We start from the raw sequence: 16,503 nt of genomic DNA, 5'->3' as shown, positions 1-16,503 counted from the left end.
GCCACGTGTAGCTACCGGACTAAAGTGCTGTCGGGGGTATGTGGGTGCCCAAAAGTGCATCAGGGGCAAGGATAATGTACACTCGACCACGGAATTATTATAAATCCTACAATAAATTTAAGATCTGCTATTACCAGTAGTTTATACTTTGTCGTAACGGAAACATTTTAATGTTTACTTATCAATAATTATTTTTTTTTGCGCACAAGTTTCAAAATTTGAGTCTTAAATTAATTTTTTCCGTGCAAAAGTCACTAGCAATAAATTTGAAAGTATGAAAATATAATGAAAAATTGTTTTACGTAATTTACAGTCGGCTAAATATAAATTATAGCGGAATATAATTCTGTAAGCTATGAATTTTTAATTACATCAAAGAGATTTTTCAGCTTGAATAAAAATTAAATTATTTTAAATACGAAATTTAGCGTAAAAATACTTTATTTTTTTTTAAATTTCATATATGAAATGTTTAAGTGTCACAGTTTGACGAAGTGGTAGCATTAATCATGGATAACGATAAATTAAACGTAATTAGTGCACATGTGCGTGTAAGTACGTGTGTGCACGTGTGTTATCAAGCGTATAGTGCAGACTTTGAGGTGAGTGTAACTGCAACCCAGAATGACATTGAATCGCGTTACACTGAAATGGCTTTGTACATGCATTATCTCTAGTAAACTGTAGAGTATACAGTTGTTAAGAGAGAGAGAGAGAGAGAGTGGAAGTGGAAATGAGAGAGTCATGACGTAGCATGTTTAACCATTTGCAAAGACGAGTGACAGGGAATCGTATTTGTCCATGACATTGTTTATGCGATACAATTAGCTTACTACAAAAGTTAATGCACTGTTAAGAAAGCTTGTATATTAAATTTGATTTATAACCTTCCGTTGTATATATATCGCGTTACTAATTCCATAAGGAAGAAGAAATTAGATTTTTATACGCCCTTTTGGCTTTTAGATACGTTCTAAAGTGAAAAGGCTGTATAATTTTATTTTATTGCCAATCGTTTTGTAAACTTATTTTTAAGTTGGAAATTTGAAAACCAAAAAGCCGTATAGTTTAAATTAAGTGTTCTTTTGGCTTTTAAAGTTTTTTATTTAATTTTCAGCTATTGAAGTCTACAATATGATTAGCAATTAAGAAAACAATTATACGCCCTTTTGATTTTAAACTTAGTGACTAAATCTAAAACGGCGTATAAACTGAGTAAATATGAATAAGTGAAATAGGTGAATATTCACTTATTTTAAGTGCTAACTGAACCACTTATTTTAAAAAGTGGTTCAATTGGCACTTAGAATTAGTGAATATTCACTTATTTTACTTATTCATGTTTAGAGAGAAAATATGTCCTTTTGGAATCAGTAACATATATTTAAATACTTTGATATTACAATGAAAATTGAATTCATTTAAGTGATCAATTAGATAAATTTTTCATAAATAGAATTTTAAATATTTTTGAATTTCAAATTGATGTTTTTACTTTAAAAGGGAAAAAGTGTTTTTATTATTAAAAATTATATTTAATTTCAAACTATAATAACCTCGTAGCGATGAAAATAAAAAAAAGCAAGTATTTGTAGAACTTATTAGCGAGTAAATTTGTTACAATATCTTATAATTAAATCGCAATTGCACAGGGTAATTATAACTAATAATTTCAGTACTTCATTGAATTTAAACTTTTCATATTTTAAAGGGATTGAAAATTAATTCATTGATTAAAATTTTTTTTACATTCACAATTAGTAAGTTAATTTTTCTTGAAGCGCAAGTGCTTTTATAAATATTATTATTCAAAAATTAATTAAATTCCAAACTGTAATAACGTATTAGTGATAAAACGATAATAACATTTGCCCTGTAATTAAAGGCTACTGTCCCAGTGCTTAAACAGACTATATTTCTGTACATAGCAATAAAATTTTATAATTTTAAAATTAAATTTTTGTATCAATATATCAGTTAGATGTTAAATATGATTTATTTACCGTACAAATCTGAATAAATTATTATTTTATATAATTACCAATCACTGAGGGTCAGAGGTCAAGAAGACACTAAACAAAGTGCAATTACGTTAAGACACTAGCGGGAATTTTGAATAAATTAGAGTTCAATAACTGATGGTACCTAGAAAATTATCGGTCCCAGTAAATAAAATCTTTATTTGTTATATTCAAATAGATTCATTAAATAAAATAAACTGTTTATTCAACTTGCATATTTTATAAATAATAAAAAAAGAGTTTATTTTTACGCAAGAGCTTTATTACTCTTATGAACACGTGCTCAAAAAATGACCATGACGAAAAAATGAAGCCTAGTAAATTATAATCTAGACTAAATTTATTACATTATTCCACAGAAAAAAAAAAGTTATCGAGTCAAGAAAATATTTTGGAAGACAAACGTTTTCGGGAACCAAGTCAAGATTTTCTTTAGCCAAGATAATTTTGATAAAAAAAAAAAATTCGTCTTGGTCGGAGAATTTCTACTTTATCTGAGAAAATTCAAGTTTCCAAAAAAATTTTTTTGAATCAAAAATATTTACCTTCAGAGAGATTTTTTTTTTTTGTGTAAAGTATTCATTTTAACCAGCCTTAAATGAATTTATTTATGTTCCAGTGCCACTAGGAAAATCAGAAAGACTTCAAATGCAGTTACAAGAACCCGACGGATCACAAGAAATCGAAGATTTACCAATATTCGAACAGACAGTCACCAATGTAACAGCTTTAGCCGGACAAACTGTTTACTTGCCGTGCAAAGTCAGGAATTTGGGTGACAAAGTTGTAAGTAATTAATTTTTTCATATACTTTATAAATAATTCATTGGATCGTAGTTTGAAAACTAATCAAGCCCAAGATATTATTTCGAAATATTTACCCTTCATCTTTGATATTAAAATTCATATGCTTAAATTTATTTATTCACGCCAATTAACGCATACTTTTATTGGCTATATGCTTGACTAAACATTTAAAGAGCCACCACTTGGCACTATTGAAAATCATTCATCCTCGATACCGGAATCCTATCCGTGCGTGTCCATTGTTTCATTTATTTTATTTCTCGTTCAGTTTTATTTTATTTCTCCCATTTTTATCGGTCATCTCTTTTATTTTTTCTATTTATTTTACCCTAATTTTTTTTTTCCACCCACAGAACTTTCACAGAATTTTATCTTTTTTATACGTATTTTTTTAACAATGCGTACACAGTGACTCGATTAGCGTTGCGGGACGTTAAACAAAGCTTGCCAATTCTGCCAATCAACTTGTCGTGGAGTTTTCTGTACCATTCTCAAATACACAAAACTTGTGTACACGTTGATTAAAAGTCGATCAAAGAATTTTACTATTTTTCGTTAATGGATTATTTTTTATTTTATAATTCCGTTATTATCAACTCTATTTATTTAAAAATTTTTTTTCATTAAAAAATAATATTTGGAGACACGAAAAAAATTTTTAAAATTGAATCTCTATTAAAGTCCCATTTAAAAAATATTAATATCTTGTTCATTAAATTAAGAGGAATAAATTCTCAATTATATTTTATACGCATGAATATTTTTAAAAAATTTTTAATAAATGAAAAAAGATCTATTCAACAAATTGATTGATTGAATTTCTACTCACTGGAATTTTTCAAAAGCTTTCAATTATTTTTAACAGACAGTAAATTATTAAATTAAAAAATTGATCAGCGAGTCTTCAGTATATTTTTGAACGAAAAATAAAAAAAAAATGAAATAAATAATATATTATACTTATATATAAATATAAAATAAAAAATGATTAAATAATTTAAAGCTGTGACGTGTCTTGAAGTGACCTCGTTTTTCAACTTGTCCTATAAAAATTGACTCGTAACTCGTTCACTAAAGGCATGACGTCAAATTTGCGAGTGATGGTACGCGAGAAGACGTTTGCTTGATCGTTTGTACCCTTTAACATGATAGATCACTTTCGTAAGACCTTCCAGCCGGTCACACCGAGCTAAGATCGATGTTCAAAAAATAAAATCATGATGCACGTCTTCTTTCATTCTTTACCTCCCACCCGCTCCCACCGACTACTTTTTTCCAACCCTGATACTTCCAACACCTCGTCGGTCACTTTCTTATTTCCATCCATCTTTATTTCGCTTTTCGTTTCTTTGCATCAATGTTATTTTTCATTCGTAATAATTTTTAATTTTTCATACCCTTAAATAATTGTCTCTTCTACACTTCATTACAGCTTTATGCTCATTGAGCTGTAGATTTATTATAGTTGTTAACAAAGTGATAAGTCGACTACATACTTGCATATCTCTGAGTCAGTTGACGAGTGATTTTAATTGTTACACTTCAACTACTCGTATATTTTGTTATTTATACTCGAAAAATATTGTTGAGGTCAAGAGATTTTTTTCATTTTCTTAATTAGACTTTTGATGCACTTCAATATTCAATGAAATGGCTCAATAATTTATTATATTGAATTTAAATTAATTCAGTGTTGAAGAATTTTAATAATCATAATTAAGATCGTTGTGAAAATATTAATTAATAAAAGAATTACTTTGATTGGGTATTGAACCTGTAATTTTCCATTGCAATTGATATTAATTATTTCAATTTGGAGTACGGAACAAATCGCTTAATTTAATTACTTTAATCTGGTCTCGAACCTAAGACTAAATTTCATTCACCAAAAAAAAAAAAAAAAAAAAAAAAAAAAAACTAATTTTTGAGTAAATGAATTTGATTGAACTGGACAATTTATAAATAATTTACACAGAAAAGTTGTTTCCTTTTTTTCTGCTTGCCCTTAAGTGCATTGATGAAAAAATAAACTCGCAGCCGGGTATATAAGAAAATAAAAAAAGCTATCGATGAAATTTTCACTCTTTAAATTATTTTATTTTCGATTAAAGGACCACGGAAAATCTTAGCTTTTCCAATTCCATGATATCACGTCACGTTTCAACGATGAAAAACCAAGCACGTTCTAAAGGCGATCGGTTGGAGTAAAATCTTTTACTTGGGCTTCTTCTATTTTTATTTTTTTTTAATGCTTTTTCCTCCCGCTTACTCAATTTTACTCTTTCTATCTTTCATAAAGAAATGAAAAGGCAAGAAAGAGATAACATTATACTGGTCGACCATTCAGAAGAGAACTCTTTCAGCTACTTCTTTTATTGGTCTAGTATAAACGGTTCAAAGAGACTCGATGGAATGCTTTGGATTTATTTTACCAGAAGGGTCACTGGTAATATCCGATGCGGATGTTTCGCGAATAGGGAATTGGAAAAGTTAATTTTACAGATAGAAAATTATAGTAAAATAATATTTTTCGAAAAATCCTTATTTAAAAATTTTCAAAAAATCATATTTTTTTAATAACAACAAAAAATAATCTCATAGATAATAGATTAATTTTGAAAGCTGTAATTAGAAAAAAAAACTTTTTTAAAAATTAGATCGACGTTCAGAAAAGCGAAAGTAAACACTGCAGTTACTTCATGTAATTTACACTATTTGCCTTGATTTAAATAGTTATTTGTTCAAATGCATGTTGTAATTACTGCAGGTAAAATTAGTTAGAATATCCGCTTTTGATCTCGTATAGAAGCGCTCACAGAATATCCACCTATGATAAAACAGCATTCAATAATGTCTATTTCTGTTACATAAATTATTTCATCTAAGATTTATATGTAGTTTACCTAAGAGGTAATTATAACTGCTATTTAACATCATTTTATAAGTTTGCTCAGTCAATGCTTTTGGGATTTTCAAGCAAAACATATTCGGTAACTACGGCGTAACGTTAAAATTTTTTAGGTTAGCAAAGATATTTTTCAAATAGAAAACAATAATAATTCACAAATCATGTCATATAAAATTTAATAAATCAAATATTAATTATTTGAATCAATTAAAAATTTTAAAGCAGCGATTTTGACCTTCTTTTCATTGAGTATATAAATATATATATTGACCAAATTTCTCAAATTATGATCCTTATGATATGAAAAATATGAGAAGCCAAAATATTCGTAACGTGATTGGCTCAGAGTTGAAACTAAATTGTTTTCAACAATATATATGTATTTTAATAAATATATATGAAAAGCGGGATTTTGATATGATGGCGGCATATATATGAAAGCGCGTTTGCGCGCAAAATATGAATCCTAGTAATCAATTATTTTTAATGAATATTTTAAAGACGGGGTAGTAAAAAATTTTTTCTATACGCAGTTAAATTTATGGAGTCATAAAAAATAAAAATAATTTTTTTATTACTTAGCTTTAATTAAAAGTCTTTCTCTAAAAAGGAAAGGATGCAAAAAATCTTGTGTTTATTGAAATAATAAATAATTGAATATTAATTTTATGACTGCAAGGATAAACATTTTAAAATTACTTGTTTGCTTAAATTTATTTTATTTATTTAACTTAGCTTTTCATCTTTCAATTTTCTTAACTAAATAGCTTTTTTTTTTATCGATCTCATTACATACTTCCGGTTAGCTAAAAGAAATTGATCCGATGCTGAATCGGAAAATTCTAAGGGTTTTCTTGTTGAGCTCGTTATGAACTTTCTGCTTCAATTAAACTTGGTAATTGATTTTTTTCTTCATTTAATTTAATTTCATTTCTTCCATCTTTATTTTTATCAAGATATAAAATTCTAAATTTTTATCTGACAATAGTGAATCTGTGAATTGAATCAAACGAATAAAACTTTCGTGAGCGTAAGAAAGAGAAAAAAAATGGTCGAAGATAATAGTAAATGGAGAATAGAAAAGAAAATCCAGATTCGTATCATAAAAGTCCAAAATCGTATCTTTCGAGGTTATACACTGAGAATACGGTTCACGTAATGCACTTTCAAAATCTCTTTTCCTTTTTAGTTTCAGTCTATATATTTTTTTTTTTTTTCCGTATACAACAGAGAGCAAATAGTAACATGTCCATATAAGAATCCATTAGAATACGGGTGAATATACGTATCGTATATCTTGTAAATTTCTGTCTTTGATAAAGAAAATTGTTTACCAAGGAAAAGTCGTATGCGAATGATTGAAGAAGTTTTTAATAATGACAGATACAAAATTTTTGAATTTTATATTTTATGTTCCTGAAGATCGAAACGTTATTCACGCAACGAAAAAGAAAATTGGAAAGTAAAAAATCTACTGGATGACTAGGTTTCTGAAATATTTCGCATGTAGATGCTGGTGTGTCAGCCAAAAATCTTAGACTACCCCAAACTTCCGGAACTACCCCTGAAGCAGTCGAATCACATTAATTTTTTTCATTTTCATTACTCGAAAAACGTTTTGACCTTCGAGTACGTTATATTTTAATCTGAATTATTTGGATCTAATGTGTCATAATTGCGGCAAAGGCATCACATGATCCAATAAAATATATTTTGATACGAAATTTATTATATTATGAGTTTAATCTTTTAATATGACAATTACAACATTTTAATATTTTGAAATGTTTTATAGAAAACAACTTGTCGATCCCGATCAAAATTATGACGTTGGACATATGTTAGCTTATTTTTAATTATTTTTGATTTTTTGAATTTCTGCAGTCCAAGGCAACAAATAACATTTTTTGATTTTGAAGCGCTCGAAATCAGTAAAAAGTTTTGGAGGTGACCCGCAGGGCTAATCGTTTTGTTTTCTATTGTTTTCCAAGCTTCTATTTAACTTTGTTATTTTTGATATTCACAAAAATAAACAGACGTAATTGTCGTAGTAGCCAATGGGAATTTTATTTTATATATATTATTTAAATTTTGTTTAATAAATAAATAGAATAATTGAAAATAAGAGTAAAAGTAATTTTTATGCAACGCAATGAGAGAATATACAACGCGCCGAATAGTTTTTATTTTTTCACAATCGGTTTTTTATCGTTAATTTTTTTTTTTTTTTCCGTTACTCCTCTCACTCTTCCACCTCGGTGTATATATTTACGTCTATGTATGTGTCTGCATGTGTATGTGTATATGTGTATATATATGTATATTTCCAAGCCCGGATATAAAACGTGAAAACGTTAGAGTAGCGGAAAACGGTGTCCGCAGAAAGAGAACCAGTCGTACGTTTTAAAGGTAGATACCATTTTAATTACAACCACCGCGTCCATAAGTCAATCCAACTGGACAAACGAAAATGGACGATATTTTTTTACTTTTTTTTATATTCATACCTACATTCGATCCTCATACATTTTTAATTAATTATTTATTTATTACTTTTCGTTTTAATTATAAAGAGATAAAAGCTTTTTTTTATAAATTTATGCATTTCACAAAAAAAAGTTAAATATTTTCAGAATAAAATTTACATGTTTCGTGTAAAATGGGGCAAAATTGGTCTATTTAAATGGCAATAAATAATTAAGGTTCAAAAAATGAATTAGAAAATTTTTTTACATAAAAATTTTAATTTTCTCGGGATTAAAAAAAAAAAGTTTTATTTCTATACTAAATTTTATATCAATTGAATAAGTATTTTAAAAAGATATTTCATTTTTATTGAATATGAGAAACGAACATCTGAGCGATTTTACAAGTGTTCCATTACGGAGCACTATAAATAATCGTAGATAAGTACAACAACGATTTTGAAACTTGGCTTCAACTTGTGAGCTATAAGAATTACTTATTAGTTCTAAGCTTTATATATTTTTTAAAACAAACTAAGAGAAGATTTTTCTTTTCACAATTAAAAAAAAATAGTAAATTATTGCAAGACTCGAAATTTGATCGTAATCATGACAATGAAAACCACCGTATATTTTTTTTAAAACCCCTAAAAAAAGAAAATATGATATTCAATGTATAAATATACAGACGAATGAAAATATGAGTTACAAACGACGCGACGCTGGTATTATTTCGTTATTTATGATCCCGCATTTGAAAGCGTATAGTATAAAAAAGTAAAATAAAATATTATAAAAAGAAGCAACGAGCTTTCATTTCTCTTTCATTGCGTGACATTTTTCCGATTTCACGGGATTAAGTTACCAACTCTTGGCCGACACTGAATTAAAACGCTAATAACGAACTGGGTGTGATATTTATTGGACGGCTTTTCGAGGATGAAAGAGAAAAGTGAGGGGTTATCTGAGAGCTTTAGTATCACCTAGTGTTTTTCTACAATGCACTAGTTCTTATACCCTTTTATGAGAGAAATTCAACCTTTTTTCATTTTATAGTCATTTAACCCCCTACCAAATAACTTTTCCTATGAATGCTTTTCTCACATTATTTTATTTGTTTTTACTTTTTTAACTATTTTTACTATTATAAAGCTTACATTCAGGCTATATGTCGCGCGAAAATGTTATTCCACTGACTATGACATTTTTATGATAGTAATTTCATAGATAACCCGATAAGCCATCGATTTCTTTAAATTTTAATATTACTTTTTTTTTTCTTCACGTTGTAAATCTTGTAACAATATTTTTAACATTTTATTTTCACTATAATTCTCTTTACATTTTCCAATGTCATATGCGCTTTACATTGTCATACGTCATACTATATAAAACTATTTAAATTCACCAGATACTTTGCATAAATTATAACCTTCTATAAATGTTGATGCAGAATATGAAAGTAAAATTACTATTGAAAAAACTTAGTGTTGAAACAGAATCGATATTTTAAATTTATAGTACATCTCGTACAGTCTACTTTCGCTTTAAAATTTTTCATTGATTTATTCTCATTAAATGATTCATAAAATTTTTATTTTAATATTTTGTGCCTATTTATTAGCATAAATAATATTTGAATTATTAATGTCGTAAAAATCGTAATTTAAATTTAAATCGACTTATTAAATAATTCATTTAGAAGTCATACTATAAATTAATCTGTATAATGACTAAGTTGACTTTTAAAAGTATTTAAGTAGACTAAAACTTGGATTAAAATAGTTTAATTTGAAAGTATATTTTAGTAGAGTTGTGATTGTACTACTTTACGTATTATACTTTTCCTTAGCTCCTTGTGCGGGTTCTTAACTCCTTTCTATCCTGTCTTCTGTCTTTTTTATTTTTGCAGACAAACTCGTTCGATCTAGTTCAATTAATTATTTTCTCTGTCTTTCCAGATCTTTTTATTATTTTTCACGGTGCAGTTTCCGCTAAGCCCCAGATATTTCACAGACCTCGCGTATATCTATGTTCTTGTAGATAAGGTCTATAGAAACTTTGATCAAAAATTTAGAGTATTTGACTTTTTTTTTAACCCATGAGATTTAAGGTGACGGAAATTCTTTGCTTTTTTTGTTTCATTTCTCCTTCGGAAAATTATTTGAAAATTTTCTTTTTATAAAATTTTGATAAAATTCAAATTTTTAGGCTTCAGTGTAAAACGCTCATATAGAAACAAAAAAAAATATCGTTTTCAAGCTTGTAGACAGGTTTCAGCTTGACGAATTTTTTTTTAAGAGGTGTCTGAATTTTTTTCTTTGTCACTCTCAAGTCGACGAATGTTACTATCCTTACACTTGCGCAGTAAACAGAAACGTCGACGTTTTTCTCTTAAATAAATGAGCATTTCTAAAAAATGGAAACGTAATGTGAGCCTTGTTCTTAAGCTCGTGTTTAGAGGTTTTGTTTAACTTGACAAAAAATACTATTGATTAATTATTTTCCAAAAATGAAATTAGGATCAATTCAGTCATTAATTTTTTGACAATTATCTTTACAAATTTTTTTTTACTTTTTTTCGATATTTCTATTTAAAGACAAATTTTTATCTTCAATTTCCACTTTTTTGAAGTCATTAGCTTCAACTCATCTTTATTTTATAAAATGATAAAATAGAGAGGAGTAATGCCATAAAATTGACAATAATTTGATAATAAAAAAATCGTACAAAGTTCAATAACTTCTTTATTTCACAGCTTACAGATAAAAATTCCATTTTATATTCAATCGACAGAAGTTTAAATTTTTTCTGAAACGTAACAGAAAAAAAAAATTGTGATTTCAAGTCTCTCTTTTTTGACCCTTAACTTCGTAAAATATTGCGGTATTAAAAAAATGAAAATTACTTCATAATACAGACTTGTTGCTAAAAAGAAATATTTTCAATTTCCTGCCAAAATTTAAATCTAAGAATTTCTTCGGGTATAGAAACATAAAATTTAATACTTCAAGTTAAAAATAAAATTATTACATGTTAAGAAATAAAATTCTCAAGTTTATTTTTCTCAATAGTCTCACGAACATGTAATAAAATAATCTATTACCAAAGAAATAGTAATCGATAAAAAAAATGACAAATTTATCATTTAGCGTGCACAGCTGCACCGACTCATTCTCATAAAGCAGCGTAATATAGCGAAAACAGGTTGGCACTAAATGAGCCAGTGACCTAGAGCTACTCATAAAATCATTCAATCGTTATCCATTCTTCTCTATAAACGTACATATGAAGAAAACATAAAAAAATAAACTGAAGAAAGATAAATAGACAGAAGTAAAGTAACGAAAGAAACTAAATGCTGTAAAAAAAAGTATCTTTTAGAATTTTAATTTTTTTTTTAATCTTATTTTAAACTTTTATTCGGCATTGAGCCAGCAAAAGCTTAGTCTTTGCCTGTGAAACTCGCCTGCCTGATTTTCCGGAAAAAAGGAAACGAAATAAAATAAAATAAAAAATATGGGAGTTGAAGGGAAAAAATACATAAACAAAAGTGGGTTAAATTTTTTTTTACTTTATTACTGTATATATAGTTTTATACTTATTTTTATTTTTATTCTTAAATACTGTTATCAATAAAAATGACGATGGGTTAAGACCGCGCAGAAAGAATATTGCATAGAGACGAATATAAATAAATTTGTAAAAGGAAATGATGAATATAATGTGCAAGTTAAGTCGAGATATTGTTTTCAGTAAGCGACATGGCGTGGTAGTTGTAAAGACACTTTTAAACTTTGATAATATTTAATTCATCGTTTGTTACATTTGTTACGGTACGAACTATATTAAGCCATTGAATATACGCTCATACCAGCAAGCAAACGAGTCTTGGAACTATCAACAGTCTCCAGAAGTCTCTGGATGCGAAAAGGATGTCTGGAGACTGTTTGGTCCCAGTAGACTGAGTCCAAGTACTTTTCTCTTCCTGTTTCATTTTATATACATATATATATATATATATATATATATATATATATATATATATATATATTGCTCTTTATTGTCAGTTTATCCTTAACTTAGATTCGTTTAAATGTTCAAAGCATCCTGTCAATTTTATGCATGACAGTTTTTATTTAATGGGATTATATTTTTATGAAATAAATTTAATTTAAAGACGTGAATGCAATTTTTTATGAATAGCTTTATTATTTATTTGAATTATATAATCAGAGAGCTGAGAACTTATTTTAATTATGATTTTTGTTACCAAAAAAATTAAATTATAAATAAAAATAAATGTCAGATTTTTTTTTCTACATAAGTCACTATGTCGATTATTGATAAATAGTAAATGAGACTTTATATTTGAATAATTTTTTTCAATTCTAACGTACTTCCATCACTCATTATTCAGATTTCTCCACTCGAGTCGAAATATTGAACGTAATTTGAACGTTTTGGACATTAATAATTTAAATTGACCGTTTTTAGCTTATTCAAAACGTAATTATAACCTATTGAGACTTACCATAAGAAAATGTGAGTGTACCTAAAAATTTTTTCATCAATTTCATACTCCTGGATTATAATTACGTTATTCGCCAAAATTTTTTAGTACACCTCTGGCTCTTAAGGTAGATAATGGAAGCAATAAGGGCGTAGCAAAAAAATTATGGTTACATTTTGAGTAATATAAAAACGTTGAACCTTCACGCAGAGAATTTTCGAGTAAAAATTAATCAAAATTTGGTACTTTAACGCCATCTAGCTAGTAAGTAAATTTTGACCAAGTTGTTAGTAGAAAATGCACTTCATTTACATGCTGTCGAGTAGTATATTTTACAATGTATGAAAAAATGAATTTATTTTCCACATGTCCTCTCACTATCATATTTTTTTGGGTAATTTTTACTAAAAATTTTACTGCGTGTTCATTTTGAATGTTCAATTTACGTTGAAAACATTCAATTTACGTCTAATATTTCGACTTGGCCTAATCCAAGTTTTCTATTCTAACATTAAAAAAAAAATTTAATTTAAAATACCACTGACGTCATAGAAAACAAAATAACATAACTACTGACAACTTGCAATCAAGAAAAACCATCAGTAAAAGATACGGATTGTTAATTTAAAAAAGAAACCGAAAATATCAAAAGTATCTCCACTTGAGTTTCTAATTTCGATTGGGAATTCATCCATATAAAAGGTAACAATAATCCAAGCTAGATTGACGACTAGTACTCGGTTCACTTTACTCATGTCCGATAAAATCAAACAAAAATAAAACTACCTTCGTTCATCGATAGAAACCGCATTCCCTTAATTAAGAGGTTTCTCCGTTCGGATGACAGACACGGGCGATCGAGCAGGCAATTCGAGCGAACCGAATTTCGACTCGTCGCACTCGAGCAAACTCGTCGATTGCGTTTATTCCCACTAAATTATGTGTATATATAGATATCTACTTCTGGCTTTTTTTCTCTTTCATCCCTTATTTCACCAACCGTCTCAATACTCGCTGCTGTACCTCATCCTAGATGAGCTTTTCGCTCTTTCTCCGTTTAATACTATCAACTATCAACTGTCCTTTATGCCCGTACTATAGACACACGAGAGATCCTGCGAGTTTTGTGCACTCGATAGACCACCTGAAAAGCTGAGAGATAGAAAATGACAGCAACTAAAGCTTCAGATTGTTCAATAGCTTTTTGAAAGTCGATAAGAGAAAGGATATCAATCCTTTGATATCTATCGTCACTACATATATACATGACTTGGTTTATAATCAACGTTTCATATTCTCTGTTCTTTTGTTAACGACAATTTATATTTTTTATTCAAAATAATTATATTTCTGTCCTCTTATTAATTTATTTTTTTTAAATTTTCTCTAGTTACTGTAGAATAAATATAAAAATATAAAATATAAGATTGGAAAATTTTTATTTGTATATAATTTTCTATTTCCTCGTTTATATGAGAATTTTACGAGCAAAAGCTCACTCGTTTTGAGTTTTATATCTATTTTATTTTTTTACAATGTGCTTGACAATTCTGTTGAGAACACAAACTCGTTTGAGCACGAAAGAAACAAATCTCACTTTTAACTTGGGGCACTTTATTTGCGAGGTAAAATCGCCGAAAGTTATCTCGTTACACTTTGGAAAGTCGATATTTATGGTATGTAACCATTGCTACTGGCATTTTACTTTCCCTCTCCCTCTTCTTCCTCTTCCTCTTTCTTCCCAGTCCAACTCTACAAGCTTTTGCTTTACGTCTTGGTTTTTCGGTTACATATTACATTACATTTACATGACATTTTTTTATTTTATGAAAATTTGAGCACTGTTTGAAACGAAAATGTGGACGAAGCGTGGAAAATTTTTTTTTTTTATTTGTTAAAGATTATGAGCTTTTCAGAGCGAAAAACGTGATCCTTTAATTTTTTCAAAAATTCGATCGAGTGAAACAAAAAAACGGCTGGTTGGAATAATTTGGCTCTTTGTAGGGTTTTTGTGGGCATATTAAACTGAAAAATGCACACTCAGCATTATTGATTTCCACCATATTTTCGATCCAGCGTTTGGTTTTCCAAAAAACAACCAAAAGCCCTTATTTTTGTTGCATTTTCAAATTCATGTGACGATAGAAAAAATTTTTTTTTTTCGAAAAAACAATGGGTAATCATTCGAGGGATTTCATTAAAGTTTTTGAAACCCACCATTAACTTTCTGTGCGATCATTGGTTGCTGAGATATCCATAATCAAAGACAAGAGGATCCTTTTCCATTTGAAGACCGATATCTCGGTGACAAGTGGAGGTATCAAGGTCTATACAAAATGAAATTAAAGCAAAATAATCAAGAAATCTGATCCTCAGAATGAATACGCAAAAAAAAATTTTCCCACGCCCGTGGACCAAAAAAAAAAGTAAAAAAAATTAGAAAATTTTTTTGTCGCTGGTTTTTTTAAGATTACTCAAAAACCGCAGAAGCTGAAAATCTAAAAAGTTATAATCCAAAAAGAAGAAACTTGGAGCTACAATTTCCTTTTATTTTCTTTCTGGTACGAGCATTTCTCTCGAAGTTACGGCCTGTTAAAAATGACCCAAAAATTTGGAATTTTTTATTGAACCTTTAATTTTTTCCAGTAGTGTATTATCTTCTACTTTGACATGAAAATTACAGACTTAATACAGACTCGATGCAGATTCGGTGCTCGATGTTGGGAAGAATAATCATTTTCTTTCATTTTTACGTGTTAGCGTAATTTTTGAAGCCTTGTCTGAAGCTCCCAGAGAAAATACAGACTCAATACAGACTCGACACAGACTCGGTGCTCGATGTTGGGAAAAATAATCATTTTCTTTCATTTTTACGTGCTAGCGTAATTTTAGTACACTTACTTCATTGGCTCATACTTGTGTGTTCTCAACTTATATTTAGTAGCTTCACTTATTTATCTCCTTGCGTTGAAATGAAATTCAAAATTTTTTTAAATATTTATTCAAATATTTAAATTATAGTGAAGAAAGAAAAACATTTCTTCTGTACTTCTGAGATCAAAGGTCTTATTCTAAAAGATGTTTTAAATTTTAAATATATTCTTAGTCATTTTTTTCATGTTCGCACAATAAGAAATATTAAGCATTGACCTCAAAAAATATTTTACTAATAATTTTAAATAAATCAATAAAAAGATACGCAGTCTAAATAACGAGTAACAGTAAAGGATTTTTTTTTTCAAACCTACGGTATATTATTTTGGTTTCAGATTTTTTATTAAATATTTTTAAGGGGTAATATGAGAGCGCATACATTTTTTTATAATTCACGTCTCTTCAACGGCTCTATTTAATTGAATTCGGCCTCCAAATCTTCTGAATTGAAGGAGATTATAAATGTCAGTATCATTTTAGGATTTAAACTTTTTATCTTCCCGCTAAGAAAATTGCAAATTTTCTAAAATTCGGGAGTTGGTTTTATCCCGACGTATGTAAATATTCTGTAACTTTCGAACGGATGAACCGATTTCGATCTTCGGGGTGTCATTCGACACGGCTTATTATTTACTATAGACCCTCAAAATTTGAGCTTAATGGGTAGGGTACGTTCGGAGATATTTCAAAAATGTTTTTTTTGAATAACTTTAAATTCGCTCATTGAATTGATTTCAAAATCAAATCAGCTCTAAAACTTTGTAAGCTGCGTCGAATGCCACCTCAACCATCGAAATCGGTTCATTCGTTCAAGAGAAACCGTTAACGAAAGAATTAAAAAAAAAAAAATTTTT

At 28.4% G+C, this 16,503-nt stretch overlaps 1 protein-coding gene across 2 annotated transcripts in view; it reads left to right on the top strand.

Annotated features, from left to right (window-relative positions):
* LOC103578230 (zwei Ig domain protein zig-8) overlaps positions 1 to 16,503 on the top strand; it is a 59,463-nt gene that overhangs the window by 24,029 nt on the left and 18,931 nt on the right. For both annotated transcript variants that reach the window (XM_008559234.2, XM_008559233.2), the window contains one exon: positions 2,641 to 2,807. In XM_008559234.2, coding sequence (XP_008557456.1) covers positions 2,670 to 2,807 — 138 coding nt within the window. In that variant the 5' untranslated portion in view covers positions 2,641 to 2,669. The remainder of the gene's footprint in view (positions 1 to 2,640; positions 2,808 to 16,503) is intronic.

The sequence above is a fragment of the Microplitis demolitor genome, chromosome 5, assembly GCF_026212275.2.
Source record: "Microplitis demolitor isolate Queensland-Clemson2020A chromosome 5, iyMicDemo2.1a, whole genome shotgun sequence".
Lineage (NCBI taxonomy): Eukaryota > Metazoa > Arthropoda > Insecta > Hymenoptera > Braconidae > Microplitis > Microplitis demolitor.
The sequence above is the reverse complement of the archived record's forward strand: the minus strand, read 5'-3'. Positions and strand labels throughout refer to the sequence as shown.